General features: G+C 47.2%; 1 protein-coding gene across 7 annotated transcripts in view; it reads left to right on the top strand.

The window, feature by feature from the left end:
• BANF2 (BANF family member 2) overlaps nucleotides 1-10,524 on the top strand; it is a 36,756-nt gene extending 26,232 nt beyond the window's left edge. For all 7 annotated transcript variants that reach the window (XM_033185333.1, XM_033185334.1, XM_033185337.1 and 4 more), the window contains one exon: nucleotides 10,320-10,524. In XM_033185333.1, coding sequence (XP_033041224.1) covers nucleotides 10,320-10,466 — 147 coding nt within the window. In that variant the 3' untranslated portion in view covers nucleotides 10,467-10,524. The remainder of the gene's footprint in view (nucleotides 1-10,319) is intronic.
• Nucleotides 10,525-17,471: the final 6,947 nt, after the last annotated feature.

Below are 17,471 nucleotides of genomic sequence, written 5' to 3'. Positions count from 1 at the left end.
CTAAATCTGAACCATGAGAGCCGTGGTTTTCTGATTACCCCACTGCTCTGCACTAGCGGTAAATATTCGGAATAACGCTCCAATCTGAGAGCCAGTTTAATGTCCAGTAGATGCTATCGTCAGAAACGGAAGCGCCGTATTGGACAGATTGGAGTCTTTCCTTCCAGATGAAGGAGGGAGAACCATTCCCTAGGGAACAAATTTTAAATGAAAAAAATTTGTGTACTTTTATTATTTATTTATTTTTTATTTATTTATTTATTTATTTACTTAAGACAGGGTCTCACTCTGTTGCTCAGGCTGGAGTGCAGTGGCGCCATCTCGGCTGACTACAACCTCTGCCTCCCAGGCTCAAGCAATCCTCTCACCCCAGCCTCCCATGTAGCTGGGACTACAGGTGTGTGTCACCACGCCTGGTTAATTTTTTGTATTTCTTTTTTTTGTTTTTTTTTTTTTGAGACGGAGTCTCGCTCTGTCGCCCAGGCTAGAGTGCTGTGGCCGGATCTCAGCTCACTGCAAGCTCCGCCTCCCGGGTTCACGCCATTCTCCTGCCTCAGCCTCCCGAGTAGCTGGGACTACAGGCGCCCGCCACCTCGCCCGGCTAATTTTTTATATTTTTTAGTAGAGACGGGGTTTCACCGTGTTAGCCAGGATGGTCTCGATCTCCTGACCTCGTGATCCCCCCGTCTCGGCCTCCCAAAGTGCTGGGATTACAGGCTTGAGCCACCGCGCCCGGCCAATTTTTTGTATTTCTTGTAGAGACAGGGTTTTGGCATGTTGCTCGGGTCGGTCTCAAACTCCTGGACTCAAGTGATCCATGCACCTCGGCCTCCTGAAGGGCTGGAATTATAGGTGGGAGCCATCAGGCCCAGCAAAAAATTCCTTTTTTAAAAAAAGAAATAATTGTTCTTTTTACTTTCCTGTTGTGATGTAACATACCTAGGAGAATATGTATTGATAAAAAGGGTACAGATCAATGAATTTTTACACATATATGTACACTCATGTACCCACTACCCAAGTCTAGCAATCAGATGTCTCCAAAATTCCAGATGGTTCTCTTGTGCCTCTTCTTGGCCAAGGCTATCCCCTATCCTTAGAGGTAACCATTCCTCTGATGTCGAACACCATTGATTAAATGTGTCCATAATTGTGGGGTTTTGTTGTTGTTGTTCAGCTATACTCATTATTTAAAAATGTTTTTATTAAGGTATAATTGACATACATACAGTAAATTTCACTCTTTGTAGTACATAGTTCTAAGAGTTTTGACACATGCATGCAGTGATGCAGCTGCTACCATAGTCAAGACACAGAGCAATCCCATTACTCAAAATACTCATTCCCTTGTGCTCTTCATATTCACCAGCCTCAGTCCCTGGCAACCACTGGTTTATTTTCTGTCTCTGTAGTGTTGCCTTTTCCAGTTTAAGTCTGTGTGTACGAATAGCTTAACTGTGTTTTAAATGAGGATTATAGGTGGGTGGGTTTTAGAACAAAAAATGAATGAATAATGGAAAAATGTCAGGCATCTGAAAACTTGCCTGTAGAGTCAGGGCTGTGGGGACGGTTTGTCTGTGTGCAGCCGGGTCCCTGGAGATGTGCTCCTCTTGTGTCCATGACCTCCTGGACAGTGCAGTGAGCACTTTCCTAGAGCTGCTAATTTTAGGCACTAGCACTGGGGCTGTCACCTGCATTCTTTGCTTTGAGCCGCCCACACCTGTGATTGAGATGAGGGTCCCTCTCTCCACTTTACCAATGAGGAGACAAGGGCTCCGAGGAGTAGTGCCTTGTCCGCTCCCAGGTGAGGACTGGAGCAACCGTGGATTGTACCATCGCAAATTGCACAAGAAGATCCATGGCCAGGTGGTTATGCCCAGCAGGGAGGAGGCTTAGACTAAATTTGGCGGTGAGACCCCGTATCAGGGTCTAGAGTCTGGGGCCTGTAGTGAGACCCAGGAGGAGACCCAGATGTGGCCCCTCCAAGATGGGCAAGTGCTTCAGGGTGAGAACCCATCTGAAGTCAGGGCCAGCAATGACAGCATCCCGGGTGGGCAGATCCTGGCAAGACAGGGTTCTCAGATTCAGCCAATAAAGATGCTGGCTCTTGGTGGTTTTAATTTTGTTTTGGTTTTTTGTTTTTGTTTTTGTTTTGAGACAGTCTCATTGTATTGTCCAGGCTGGGGTGTAGTGATGTAATCTCAGTTCGCTGCAACTTCCTCATCCTGGGCGCAGCCACCACCTCAGTTTGCCAAGTAGCTAGGACTAGAGGCATGCACCACCATGCCCAGCTAATTTTTTGTGGTTTTTTTTGTTTGTTTGGTTTTGGTGTTTTTTTTTTTTTTTTTTTTGTAGAGACACAGTTTTGCCATGTTGTCCAGGCTGATCTCAGCTCCTGGGCTCAAGTGATCCTCCCAAAGTGCTGGGACTACAGGCATGAGCCACCATGCCCGGCCTCTTGTATTTTCATACCTTGCCTGCAGGAGACCTAATCCTGGCATAGGGAGGGACATCTTTCTCGGCCTCACGCGACCTCCTGTCTTTGCTGGCTTCTGCCAAGGTGCAGCCATCACCCTCCCCTGCTCCCCGTCCCACCCCAGGCTGGGGCTCAGCCTCAGTTTCTTGGCTGTGCACAAAGCCACCTTGGGTTCCACCCTTGCTTATGACAGCGTTCCTGGCCTCGTCCCATGGGCTCTGCTCTCTCAGCCCTTTCTGTACCCTCTCTGTGCACCTACTGGAATGCAGGCCTGTGGGCCACCCTCACACTTACCTCCCTGGGCTCCTCACTCAGCCATCGGCTCTCTCCAGAGACCCCAGGGTGCTAGATGCCCTGGGGGAGATGAGACAGTACCACGCCCTCTCCCCCGACTTATCCGGATGTCCTGTCACCTCTCTGGGAGTCCCCTTCTCAAACTCTTACCAACCCCTACATCGAGTACCCTCTCCATTCCTCCTCTCGCACAGGTCTTTCAGCTTTTTTTAATGGAAGATGTGGGGTGCTGGGAGGGGACTGTTCTTACTGCCTGTCCCCGTTTTCCCCAGAGCTTTAGTTTATGGTATAAACTGGTCTCTGGCTCCTGGTTTAAGTCAGGACTTTCAAAACTATTGATTCTGCCATGGATCTACCTAAGCCTCTTCAGGAGCTTAAAAGCCATATGTGATGGCCTTCTTCTGGGTGTTTTGTATCCGCCCTTCCCAGGGGCAATCAGCTGTGGCCTGAGGATCTAGATCCAGACAGCGGCTGCAGGTGCCTGTGCCCTCGTCCAAACTGAGATGTACTAGAAATATAAAACATACCCTGCAGTGTTAAAGACTTAGCCCGAAAAAGGAACGTAAAATAGCTCATCCGTAATTATTTTATTGATTACATGTTGAAATGATAATATTTTGGAAATATGAGAGAAAATATGTTATTGGAATGAATTTCACCTGTTTCCTTCCCCTTTTTTACTGTGGCTACTAGGAAAATCAAAATCACGTATGTGGCTAACTCACTTATTTCTGCTGGACAGCACTGCTCTAGATGTAAGAGCGGAAGAGCTGTAAGGGAGAAAGGAACTATGGAAACAGAAAATTAACGGTGCACATGGCAATGAGGCTTGCTGTGCCTGGCTCTAGCTCTGTCTTGTATTCTCTGTCCCCCCACCCCATCCCTGACCCCTATACTACAGCCAGACTGTCTGTGAACCACTCTCCTGCTAACCTGGAGCCTCTCTTGAAACAGGTTTTGATCCCCTTCAAGACCCTACTCACAGCCCACCTCCCCTGGGAAGCCTTCTTTCTGCCACCCCACCCAACAGGGTCCTTTTTCTGAGCAGTTTGGGTTTTTGGTGGGAGCCCCTTGTTGTGACATCTGACAAAAGGTCTACACTAGCTGGGCATGGTGACTCACGCCTGTAATCCCAGCACTTTGGGAGGCCAAGTCAGGCAGATCACTTGAGGTTAGGAGTTCGAAACCAGCCCGGCCAACGTGGTGAAACTCCGTTTCTACTAAAACTACAGAAATTAACTGGGTGTGATGGCGCATGCCTGTAGTCCCAGCTACTTGGGAAGCTGAGGTGGGAGGATCACTTGAACCCAGGACACAGAGGTTGCAGTGACCTGAGATTGCACCACTGCACTCCAGTCTGGGTGACAGAGGGAGACTCCATCTTAAAATAAAATAAAATAAAAAAATAAAGGTCGACTCTAGTTTTTCTGCACATGCCCCAAGAGTCCACAAAATGTTAGAGGCACAACTTGCCTCTGCTTTTCTCCCTAAGTTCCTTGGAGGCAGAGGATGGGTCTGTGTTCTTTGTACTTCTCTTCTCCCTGTGAAAACCCCACTTAGGGGTAGGTGAACTTCCAGACATCCCCTGAATGCAGAACTGTGGGGCAGAGCTCTGTGCTTGAGTTCTCCCACAGTGCAGAAGTAAGTTTAGCATCGCAGAGAATCTGGTTCAATGCTCTTTGCAGACGCTATAAAGCCATATCCTTGAGCCTAAATCTTCCTCCTAAGAGCTGCCTAGAGGATGAGACTGGAGGAAATAGAAGCAACATTTGGCATTTGCTTCATGTCAAGCACCTCTAAGTGCATTACGTATATTCATCTCATTTAATTGTAAAAAACAATCCTACAAAGTATACTATTTCATTTCCATTTTCCTGATTAGAAAGTGGAGGCACATAGAGACCACATGTGGATTGCTCAAGATCACATGGGGTGAAAGAGATGAAATTTGAATCTGGGCGGATAGGCTGCAGGGTCTGGACACTAAGCCATTGTGCCGTCTGCCCCTGAAACTGAAACTGAGGAAGGTGTTTCTCACCTGGCTGCTCTTACCTCCTTACCGGCGAGGCTCTGCTCTCTCTCGCCCTCACCTCCTTGCCTGCGAGGCTCTGCTCTCCCTCGCCTTCTCCTCTTTACCTGCCAGGCTCTGCTCTCCCTCGCCCTCACCTCCTTGCCTGCGAGGCTCTGCTCTCTCTCGCCTTCACCTCGTTACCTGCGAGGCTCGCCCTCACCTCCTTACTGGCGTAGCTTGCTCTGCTCTCTCTCGCCCTCACCTCCTTATCAGCGAGGCTCTAGTCTCCCTCCCCCTCACCTCCTTACCTGAGAGGCTCCCTCTGCTCTCTCTCGCCCTCACCTCCTTACAGGCGGGGCTCTGCTCTCTCTCGCATGTCTGCCTGCAGCCAACCGTAGCCCCAACTCTAGACTCTCCATGCTCAGGGACTTCCCATCTCCTCCCTCCGTTGCTTCGTGGCCATTGGTGGACAGGAGCGAGAATGAGTTCAGGACCAGAAGGCCCCAGCGTGGCCAGGCCCTGCCTCCATCATGTCCCCAGGTCTCCACAGCGAAGCCTCTGAAGGCTCCACCTCCTTTCTGTCCACTCTACTGGGTGAGCGGTGACGCGCTGTGCTCCACTGACTGGTGTCTGAGCCCCACAAGGGGCCAGTCACGTTAAGTTTGGGGTTTTTCTGCCTAGGGTTGCCAGATCAAATACAAGGTGTGCAGTTAAATTTAAATTTCAGATAAACAAATAATTTTCTTAGTGTAAAATTAAAAGACAGGGAGGAGGAAGAAGGGGTAAACATTCCCTGAAGTGAGGGTTCTCACTAAAGACACAGAGTTTAAGCCAGGCGGGGTAGCTCATGCCTGTAATCCCAGCACTTTGGGAGGATCACTTGAGGTTAGGAGTTCAAGACCAGCCTGGCCAACATGGTGAAATCCCGTCTCTACAGAAAATACAAAAATTAGCCAGGCATCGTGGCGCACGCCTGTAATCCCAGCTACTTGGGAGACTGAGGCAGGAGAATCACTTGAACCTGGAAGGTGGAGGTTGCAGTGAGCTGCGATCGTGCCACTGCACTCCAGCCTGGGCAACAGAGTGAGACTCCATCTCAAAAAAGAAGAAGAAGAAGAAGAAGGAGAAGGAGAAGGAGAAGGAGAAGGAGAAGGAGAAGAAGAAGGAGGAGGAGGAAGAGGAGGAGGAGGGGAAGAAAAAAACAAGAGTTTAAACCTGAAATGACGTGAAGACCTAGGCGACTGGCGAGAGAGAATCAGAGAAAGTTGTGTCACTGCACCATGGAGTCTTGTGGTGACTGAAGTTCGTTCAGCACAGGTGCTCAGGACCTGCGGACTTGGGCAGAAGGCATTGTAAGCAGCTAGAAAACAAGAGAGGGCCGAGACAGCTTATCTCTGACAAGGCCTGGCATTATGGTAAGGACTGAGCATTTTAATGAGTGTGGATCTCAGCCAGCTATTTAATTTTTAGGGCCAACTGTAAAATGAAAATGTGAGACCTCTAGTTCAAATTTATTAGGAGGTGTGGTGGCACGTGCTTGTAGTCCCAGCTACTCGGGAGGCTGAGGTGGGAGGATCATTTAAGCCCAGGAATTTATGGTTGCAAAGAGCTACTGCACGCTACTGAACTCTAGCCTGGGTGATGGAATGAGATCCCGTCTCTTAGGAAAAAAAAAAAAAAAAAGTAGGCCGGGTGCGGTGGCTCATGCCTGTAATCCCAGCACTTTCGGAGGCCGAGGCAGTCGGATCACGAGGTCAGGGGATCGAGACCATCATGGCTAACATGGTGAAACCCCGTCTCTACTAAAAATACTAGAAATTAACCAAGCATGGTGGCACACACCTGTAGTCTCAGCTACTTGGGAGGCTGAGGCAGGAGAGTCGCTTGAACCTGGGAGGCAGAGGTTGCAGTGAGCCAAGATCGTGCCACTGCACTCCAGCCTGGGCAACAGAGGGAGACTCCATTTAAAAAAAAGAAAGAAAGAAGGAAAGAAAAGCATTTAATAAAAAAAAAAAAAAGAAATTTAGTAAAAATTTCAAGATTCCAAGAGCCGAGTGTTAAACCAGCTGGGGGGACTCTTAGCACCAGGCGCTGTGTGAAAACATGGCTCAGATGCAAGGGAACCCAACCCTGGCATAGGCTCAAACTGCTGCTGTTTAGCAAGGAGTGGGCACTGCAAACTGGAGGGTGATTCCTCCCCTGCTTGGGGGTCGGCCCCTGGAGGAACCTCACTGTTTGCACTTGGAGTTGAGGGGCATCCTGCCCTTGAGCCCCCATCCTTTATTTTGTTTGTTTCGAGGCAGTCTCACTCTGCTGCCCAGGCTGGAGTGCAGTGGCACAATCTCGGCTTACTGCAACCTCCGCCTCCCGGGTTCTCCTGCCCCAGCCTCCCAAGTAGCTGGGATTACAGGCGACTGCCGCCATACCAGCCTAATTTTTGTATTTTTAGTAGAGACAGGGTTTCACTATGTTGGCCAGGCTGGTCTTGAACTCCTGACCTCAGGTGATCTGCCCGCTCAGCCTCCCACAGTGCTGGGATGACAGGTGTGAGCCCCTGCGCCTAACTGAGCCCCTCATCTTACTGCTGCAGGAAGGAATGTACTTCCCTGGCTTGGCCATGGCCACGGCCACTGTACAGGGTGGTAGGGCAGGGACATCTGCTCAGGGTTTCTGTGTTTCTATGTCACCCCTCCCACCCCAGTAACTGAATTCTGGGGAGCTCTGGCCCACAGAGGGAAAGGGGCAGCATCTTTTCTCCTTGATTAGGGGGCTTTCTGGAGCTGGGGAAGAAACCAAGCAGGCATCTGGCAGGGCCATGAGGGGAGCCCACGACTCCAGCTTCCCTGGGGAGCAGGGTGAAGTGCTCAGGGATGAAGGGAGAAGGGAAGTCAACTTTTCCTCCTGGACGATGCCACAGGGAGACAGGAGGGAAAACTGAGGAGGGAGTGTCAGGTTGCCACTTGGCTCCAAAGGCTGCAAGATGGGGCCCTTCTTCCTGGAGCATTCCTGGAAGGTTTGCCCAGGGTCCCCATGTTCCCAGGCATCCTGGCTGCTGAGCCTGTGGGTACGTGGAGGCTCTCACTAACAGGCCAGCTGATGTCGGCAGTGCTGCTTCTAAAATGGGCAGGGGATGCATTCGCCTCCAGGCCAGACTGCAGACAGCTGGGACATGCAAGAATAGTGCAGAAGAAAACAGGAGGCTTGTGCCTCCACCTGGGGAATGAGACGGGTGAGTGCATATGAGGATCAGGTGGATTAAAACATGTCAGGTGTCTAGCAGCATGTGGCCGACAGAAGTGCTGAAAAGTGCTACTTAGCATTAATCATTATTATTAAGTATTATCATCAACGTTTCTCTTTATGGAGAAAGCTTTGTGTAAACCACTTACTATTAATTATTGTTAATTGTTATCAATGTTCTCTCTCCTTGGACACAGCTCCATGTCTCTTGTTTCTGTTACCTTCCCCTTGGCATCTCCCACACCTACATCTACTGGCTCAATTAACACTTAATAAATGTTATTTTTCAAAAACATTAATTTAAATACATCTCAGTAAAATGAACCATTCAAAATGGGAGGATACTGATAAAGTAAAATGAGATCATGCCAAGCAACTAAATTGCTTTTTTAAAAAAGATTAAAGTAGCAGTTCAAAATCACCACAAAAACCTGGCTTTTTTTCTCTTGTCAACAACTGGACCATGACTAAAAATAAAACCCCCCAAATTCAATGCTTGGGTATATTTTATGACTGGGATTCAGCTTTTATTTAATTTCTCTTCTTAAAAAATATGCTGTTTTTGGTTAAGATGAGCATAACTTAGTTTTACATAACTAAAAGTAAACAGACACCAGTGGGTTTTCCTGGAAAGGGCCCAGAACTCGGGCATGGGTGGACGCTGGTTCTTGTTGGTTCCAGGCTGGAGAGCCCCCAAAACCAGCCCTGAGAGATGGGTGTTTAATGTGACCTGAGATCTCCAGCCTCCACCATTTAGTGACTTGGCTCGTTTCTGGCTACATGGCCTTGGGAATTCCCTTCCTCCATGTGGTCCTTGTGCCTTGTCAATAACGGTGTAATAAAACTATAAAAAATGACTTAGAAGCCTTGGGGGCAAGTATTAATAGCTAGAAAGCTTGAGAATGCCATAGAAATATAAATCATGGTGCACTGAGTGTGTATCTTCCATGTATTTTTCATCCATAGAGACTCAGGAAGGGGAAGGTGAACAAGGTTTAGCATGTTTCAAACCTTCTATGCTCCTCCTACAGGGCTACAGCTCCCAGTATGAGAGAGGAATTTACATTTTTTGAATGCCTTCCCATTTAATTCACTTAATTTAATTTGCAGAGCACACCATGTGCCTTAGGAAGGTGCAGAAACTGAGATCCAGGTTCTGTGGGTTCTTACTTCAGGTTACATGAGTTGCCTGAGATCACACAGGTGGTTTGCAAAAACAAATCGATGCTAAGATGCCATTCATCTGTCAGCCCCATGTGCAGTGGTTCTCAGCCCAGGGAGATTTTGCCCCCAAGGGGACGTTTGGCAATGTTTGGAGATGGTTATGATTGTCACTGCTTGGGTGGGGGAGGGAGGGTGTCACTGACATGGGTAGAGATCGGGGTGCTGCTGAACATCCTGCAATGCACAGGACAGCCCCCCATAACATTTCAAGCTTTGTCCAAAATACGAACAGTGCCGAGGCTTAGAAACCCTGTGCTATGGGCGCAGTGGCTCACGCCTATAATCCCAGCACTTTGGGAGGCCAAGGCAAGTGGATCATCCGAGGTCAGGAGTTCGAGACCAGCCTGGCCAACATAGCAAAACCCTGTCTCTACTAAAAATATGAAAATTAGCTGGGCATGGTGGCGGGCACCTGTAATCCCAGCTACTTGGGAGGCTGAGGCAGGAGAATCGCTTGAAACTGGAAGGTGGAGGTTGCAGTGAGCTGAGATGGCGCCACTGCATTCCAGCCTGGTGACAGAGCAAGACTCTGTATTAAAAAAGAAAACAAAAGAAAAGAGAAGAAACCCCGTGCTAAACAATTGCAGAAGTAGTGGGGCGGGAACGTCTCTTACTCTGTCTGGGCTGTGTATGTGTTTCTAAGAGAAATGCTTCACTGGAGGTCTGAGTGTGCTAGGCCCCGGTTACTCAAACTGTTGTCCCTGGATCAGCAGCAGCCTGGAGCATGTTAGAAATGCAGGCCTCTCGCTGGACTTAGACTTCCAGAACCTGCATTTTAACAAGCTCCCACATGATTCATGTGCTTGTTAAAGTTCGAGGAGGGCAGGGTCTGATTCATTCCAGGCTGAACGGCCCACAAACCAGCCCTGAGAGATGGGCATTTAACTTGTCCTTAGCTCTCGCCGGGGCTAAGACCCATGTCAGGGCTTCAGGGACTGACAGGCTCCCTTGAATCTGCCCTGTTCCCCCTCCTTTGATTGTCGCGTGAGCCCTGGTGGTTGGGGAGGAAGAGCGCATCTGAACTGGCTTATGATAACCTTTCCCACTTTCCTCCCTGCCTCATCCCCTCCCCAGGCCTACATCCTGCTGGGACAATTCCTTCTGATGCACAAGAATGAAGCCGAGTTTCAGAGGTGGCTCATCTGCTGTTGTGGTGCCACTGAATGTGAGGCCCAGCAGAGTTCTAACTGCCTCAAGGAGTGGTGCGCCTGCTTCCTGTAGACACAAACCTCATCGCTGCCCCCCACCCCCTGGGGAAAATGACACCCTCTCCACCTATGCCCAGGCTCTGAGTCCTCATTTGTGTTTTTAATTGTAATGATACACTCCCATTATAAACAGTGGTTCAAGAACAGAAAACAGGACAAATGCAAGAGAAATGACTCCCAAACCCACCACCCAGAAACCGTAGTCACACCCCTTAGATGAATATCGTGTCAAATATCTTTCAGCAAAAAATTTGTATGAAAAAATGGATAATTTTATTTTAAAACAGGAATTGAATTTTAAGTCAGTGTATTAGTGACCTATTGCTGCATAACAAATAATTCCAACATGTAGCAGCTTCTCAAAACAAACAATGATGCTATCTTACAGGGTTTCTGAGGGTCAGGAACCTGAGAGTTGTCAGGAACCTGCCAGCTGGTTCTGTCTCAGGGTCTCTCATGAGGTTACTCACTGTTGGCCCAGCAGCAGTCTGAAGGCTGGACCAGGGCTGGAGGACCCACCTCCAAGATGGCTGCCTCACATGGCTGCTGGCAAGACACCTTGGTTCCTCACCACGTGGGCCTTCCCATCGGGCTGCTCGTGGCATGGCATCTGGCTTCCCCCAAAGCTGGTAACTCAAGAGAGAGTGAGAGAGCAAGCAGGAAGCCACGATGCCTTTTATGACCTTGTCTCTGACACATGCAGTATCACTTCTGCCTTATTCTATTTGTTAGAAGCAAGTCACTAAGTCCTCAAGGGAGGATAATGAAACATTCTTCAAATAATATGCATGCACATTTTAAAAATCACAGTTTCTTGAGGCCTCATTTACATATAGTAAAACTTACCCTTTTCAGGTGTGCATTCTATAAATTTTGACAAATTCACCACCATAATCAAGATGTAAGACACTGTCATTACCCCAGGAAGTTCCCTCGTGCCTCTCTGTAGTCATCGCTTCTCCCTTCCCAGCCCCTGGCAACCATGAATCTGTTTTCCATCCTTACAGCTTAGATTTTTCCAGGAAGTCATATAAATGGAATCATATAATATGTAACCTTTTCAGGTGGGCTTCTTTCACTTAGCATAATTCAGCTGAGATTAGTCTATTATACAGGCTTTTTAAACTCAAAAAAGTTTTATTAGATGCTATTGGTGCCCGGCCTACATCCTTTTGGTATTTGTGTTCTGGTAGAGTCCAGTGACTTCCCCTAGCAAACACCTGAATGTCTTCTGCCTGAGGGTCTCTCTGGCTAAAAAAGTGGGATCAGCCCACACATAGGGCAGAGAGAAAGTGGCAAGCAGTTAATGCCCAGTAGAGCCCACAGTGATGGGTGAACAATGAAGGATAAATGTCTTAGCTTACCCTGCAGACAGGACAAACTCTGAGACAGTCTGTTTGAGCTCCCTAGTGGTATTGAGCCCTAGTTTCCCACAGTGGTCACCTGCTCTTGAACAGCTCATACTTCTTTCCTTCCTTGTCTTCTTTCCCCACTCCACTACCAGTGTTCCCTGGGATCATCCCCCTACTTCTACTCCCTAGAAAATACTCAAATTTTAGATTCAGGTTCTGCTTCTGGGAGAACCCAACCTAAGACAAAAGTGTTGGAATTTAGTTTTATTTTAATGAGAGAAAAAATTGAAACTGAAAGAGTTGCTGAAATTTGATGGATTTTTTTTTCATCTCTGAATGTAGTCATAAATTATTCAATTTCTTTTGAATTTCAGAATAATATTGAGGAAAACAGAGGTTGATATCATTAGGTTTATTTTAAACTCTGATTTTCAGTGAAAGATTGTGTGATGGCTAATACTGAGTGTCAACTTGATTGGACTGAAGGGTGCAAAGGATTGATCCTGTGTGTGTCTGTGAGGGCATTGCCAAAGGAAATGAACATTGAGTCAGTGGGCTGGGAAAGGCAGACCCACCTTTAATTTGAGTAGACACCATCTAATCAGCTGCCAGTGAGGCTAGAATATAAAGCAGGCAGAAAAACGTGTAAAGACTAGACTGGCCTAGCCTCCCAGCCTACATCTTTCTCCCATGCTGGCTTCGTGCCCTCGAACATCGGATTCCAAGTTCTTCAGTTTTGGGACTCAGACTGGCTCTCCTTGCTTCTCAGCTTGCAGACAGTCTATTGTGGGACCTTGTGATGATGTGAGTTAATAAACTCCCCTTTCTGTCCCTCTAGAGAACGCTGACTAATACAGATGGTATGAATTCCTGCTATAAAGGTAAAAAGAAATTGATATTCATGATTCTTCTCTACTTTCTTCTCACTTTTATTGGCTTTATTATTAACTTTTAATTTGTCAAGGTTTATAGCATTTACATTCTTCCCACAATTGTTTAGTCTTAGTTGTATATCTAAGAGCTTATCACCAATCTTTGTTAGTATCATTATTTTAAAGATCGTATCTTTGTCATTCCTGAATTATTTTTTGAAAATGTCTTCATTGGTTGACTTGCATCAGTGTATCTATCTGTCAGAATAGGCCAGGTTCTGCTTCTGTAACAAACATCCCCCACATCTCAGTGATTTATCCAACACAGATTGACTTCTCTCTCACACTATGTGTCTAGTACATGTCATCAGGGAGCTCTGTCTCTTGTAGTCACTCTGAGGCTTTGGTTAATGGAGATACCCTCTCAACACACACTTCCATGATTACCACGGTGGTGGTAAGGAGCCATGCTGAATGATATACTGTCTGTAAAAAGCCTCTGTCTCAAAGTAATACATTCTATTTGCACTCACATTTCATTGACCAAAGGAAATCATATGGCCACACCTAACTCCAAAGGGGCAAGGTCCCTTCTGAATGCAGGAGAAGGGGGAACATTTAGTGGCAGCACTAATCAAGATCACTGTCATCAATTAAGTTTATAACTTTTTTGCTTGCTAATGTTTTCTTGAAAAAACAGAAACCAACCAAAGGTTATTATTTTTCTCCTGAAAGCCTTGCAGGTATTATGTTTAAGGTGATGAATATTTCCTAAATTTGTAAAGTGACTGGAATATTTCTACTGGAGTCTGTTAGCTCTTTCTAGCTCTGCTTTTCTTGCTCTCTCCAAGGAGAAACCAAAGAATCAAGAATTCCAGGAAAGCCAGTGTGGCCCAAAGATTTAAATAGCTTCATATTCTGAGAGCTCTGGGTCTCAACAGCCAGAAGCTTTCCTTTGCTACTTCTTGCATGGCCCACCCTTGGACTAATTCTTCACTGAAATAGCCATGGTATTTAGAGGTCACTAATTTTCTAAGACATGAACTGGATGGCTCCAGGGAAAGGAAAGAGAGAGGTACCTTCATCTCTCAGTCTATTTCCACATGCCTCCAACATTGCTGAAATTCATCCTTCTAGCCGAGTTGATGTCCAGAATCATGTAGGAGGACCAGGGAGCTGAGAAACCTGGAAGAGATGGGGCCCCCAAGACTGAAAAGCCTTTATAAGATGGACCCTATCACAGATATTGAAGACAAGAGTAGCTGTTCCCTATTTAGTGTAAACATCTTCCCAAAGGCACTAGGAACTTTTCCCATCAGTCTTTCATTCCCTGTGTTGATTTTTGTCATCCTTGTAGATAAAATTATTGGTCTAAATTCTTCCCTTCTCCCTGCATTCCCCATGTTTGTCATGTGACTTTGCAGTTCCTCCCACTAGAGGCAGAGTGTAACTCCCAGCTCCTTGACTTAGACTTGGCCATATGACTTGCTTTGGACAATGGTATGTGGCCAAAGTGAAAGTGTGCCAGTTCTGAGCCCCATCACTCATTTCTACTTGCTCTCTTGTGCCTCCAAGAGGAGAGCTACTCCCTTGTATAACTGCTGCCCCTTCAGCCTGGGCTTCAGAATGAAACCAGGTGAAGCTGACCAGAGCCAACCTGCTGCCGGGACCCAAGGCCAGCCAGCCCTGCAGCTTGATGCAAAGTCGCCCAACTGAGCCCAGCCTACATCAGCCAACCCTCAGCCAACTCATAGGTTTGCGAAGGAGAACAAAGGATTGCTATTTAAAGCCAGTGGTGTTTGGGACAGTTGGTTATGCAGCAATAGCTAACTGGTACATTCTTTATAGTCTAAAATGTCCTTACCCTGCCAAATTGTGCCACATTGAAGGCCAACCCAACCTTTAGATGGGGAAGTAGCCTAGGGTGGGGTGAAAAACTTTGCTTCTGGAGCCAGCCAGGCATGGGTGTGAATTCCAGTTCTACCAATCCCTACCTTATCCTGGGTGAGCTACTTCAACCTTGCTGAGCCTCTGTCTCTTCATCTGTAAAACGGGTCAAGAAGGTAACAAACCTTCCTTGCAAGGTGGATCAACAAAAATGCACATGTAGACCGGGCATAGCGGCTCACGCCTGTAATCCCAGCACTTTAGGAGGCTGAGGTAGGTGAATCACTTGAGGCCAGGAGTTCAAGACCAGCCTGGCCAATATAGCGAAACCCTATCTCTACTAAAAATACAAAAATTAGCTGAGCATGGTGGCACATGCCTGTAATCCCAGCTACTCAGGAGGCTGAGGCAGCAGAATCACTTGAACCCAGGAGGTGGAGGTTGCAGGGAGCCGAGATCACGCCACTGCACTCCAGCCTGGGTGACAAAGTGAGACTCTGTCTCAAAAAAAAAAAAAAAAAAAAAGAAAGCACATAAAGGATGAGGTGAATAGGAACATCATGAATGACCACTAATGGCTGTTTTCTTAGAGCTGTCTTAGAGCTGTCTTTCCAGTCCTTGCCTCTTGCACTCTTGGTCCTCTCATGGCCCTTGGGAGAGAATTCACAGCTGCGAGTTGAAAGGGAGCCAAGATATCAACTTATCCAAACTAGTCCAATTTTGTCCCACCATGTGAGTACTGGACACTGTATAGCTTAAGGACTATACACTCTTTAATGGGCAGGTAAGAAATAACAACAGATGAAAATCAAGTTACCTCAGATTTTGACTATGGTCTTGTAGGGTCCCACTAGCCCACTGATCCCCAAATACATTTTGCAGTGTGCACAAGAGGAGTGGGCTTGCACACACACCCCCAGTCCTGCCAGTGGCACCTCTTCTGCTTCTCGGGGCCATTGATTATTTGGGAAAGGGTTAGTGCCTAAGAACATTTCTTGATTGTCACAGATTTGACCAGCTTCTTAAACTATAGATGAAATGTCTTCAAGGAAGAGGGATTGGACGCCTCTTCCTGGCCTAATATCTGTAGTTCAGAGGTATCCATGAATCAGTCAATGATTTTGATTAGGATGTACGGAGTGAGTGAGTCTCCACAGACGCTGTGGCAGAGGGAGTGGTAGTAAGTGTGAGTCTCTGGCTTCCAGGGGTGACTGATTGTGAGAATGCAGGGCCACGTGGCAAAGGGGTTGAGAGGTGTGTCTTCCTTTGGGCTTTCCCAGAAGCAGACCCTGAGACAAAGATCTGAGTGAAGACGGTTGATTTGGGAGCTGCTACCAGGAAAGGGCAGGCAGGGGAGTGTGGCAGAGAGGGGAGGCAGCCAAAAAAGGTGATGTCGCCACTCATCACAGCGGGCAACTGGTGCCCAGTCCTGCTGGCTGTCCTGGGAGCCCGTGTAGAACAAGCATTTGAAGCTACCCCACCCTCGGGTGTCTAAGCACCACTCTTGCCAGTCATTTGTGGAAGGCTGCTCCTGCAGGAAGTTCGTTCCTCAGCTCCTGAGCCTGCTACCTGGGAAACGAACCTGTGAACAAGTGCTCAGGCAAAGAAATGCAGACCCTGGCAGTGGAAGGTGGGCTGGCCCCTGTCCTGAAGTAGCAAGGGGCTCTAAGGGACTGCCAGCCCCTGCCACAGGTGGGGTTTGGAATAGGACAGGCCTGGCTTTGAAAACAGAACCCACCCCTTCCCTCCCATTATGAGACCTTTGGAAAGCCACCCTCTCAGCCCAGCCGCCCAGCTGTAGAATGGCGATAATAGTATCTGCTCAAGTGTTAGGAAGATTAAAATCCTTGTGCCCGGTAAAAGCTTTATGCACAGTATATCTAAAAACCTACGTATTAAAAGGTGCTGCACTACTTTTAGCCAAATATGGGACCAACCTTAGTGCCCACTAGTGGATGAATGAATAGAGAAAACATGGTATAGATACACCACGAAATATTATTCAGTCATCAAAAAGAATGAAATCCTGTCACTGCAGCAACACGGATGGAGACGGAGGTCATTATGCTAAGTGAAATAAGCCAAGCACAGAATGACAAATATTGCATGTCACTCACACATGTGGGAGCTAAGAACGTGGATCTCATGGAAGGGGAGAATAGAACAATGGTTACCAGAGGCTGGGAAGGGGATGAGGGAGGTGGGGATGAAAAGATGTTGATGCATGGGTACAAAAATACAATTAGAAGGAATGAGACCTAAGTCAGTAGAGTGAATACAGTAAACAGTAATCTTCTATATTTCAAAGTAGCTAGTAATGAATAATTCAAATGTTCCCAGCATAGCAAAAGACAAATGTTTAAGGTGATGGATATTTCTTTTTTTTTTTTTTTGAGACAGAGTCTCGCTCTGTCGCCCGGACTGGAGTGCAGTGGCCAGATCTCAGCTCACTGCAAGCTCTGCCTCCTGGGTTTACGCCATTCTCCTGCCTCAGCCTCCCGAGTAGCTGGGACTACAGGCGCCAGCCACCTCGCCCGGCTAGTTTTTTTTGTATTTTTAGTAGAGACGGGGTTTCAGCGTATTAGCCAGGATGGTCTCGATCTCCTGACCTCGTGATCCGCCCGTCTCGGCCTCCCAAAGTGCTGGGATTACAGGCTTGAGCCACCGCGCCCGGCCCGTGATGGATATTTCAATTAAGGGTTATCAATCAGGGGATTTGATTATTATACGTTATATGAATGTATCAATATATCACATATGCCCTGAAAATATGTATGTCTATTATGTGTCAATAAAAAATAATCTTTAAAAATGTGCAGCACTGATTGTGTATTGTTATTTAAAGAAAGGAGAAACTGGTGCAGACCAGAGTGGTCAGGGGAGGCTCCTTATTGGAAATGACATTTA

This window comes from Trachypithecus francoisi, unplaced genomic scaffold, assembly GCF_009764315.1.
Source record: "Trachypithecus francoisi isolate TF-2019V2 unplaced genomic scaffold, Tfra_2.0 Lachesis_group21, whole genome shotgun sequence".
Taxonomy (NCBI): Eukaryota; Metazoa; Chordata; class Mammalia; order Primates; family Cercopithecidae; genus Trachypithecus; species Trachypithecus francoisi.
This window is presented reverse-complemented; position numbering and strand designations above follow the sequence as displayed.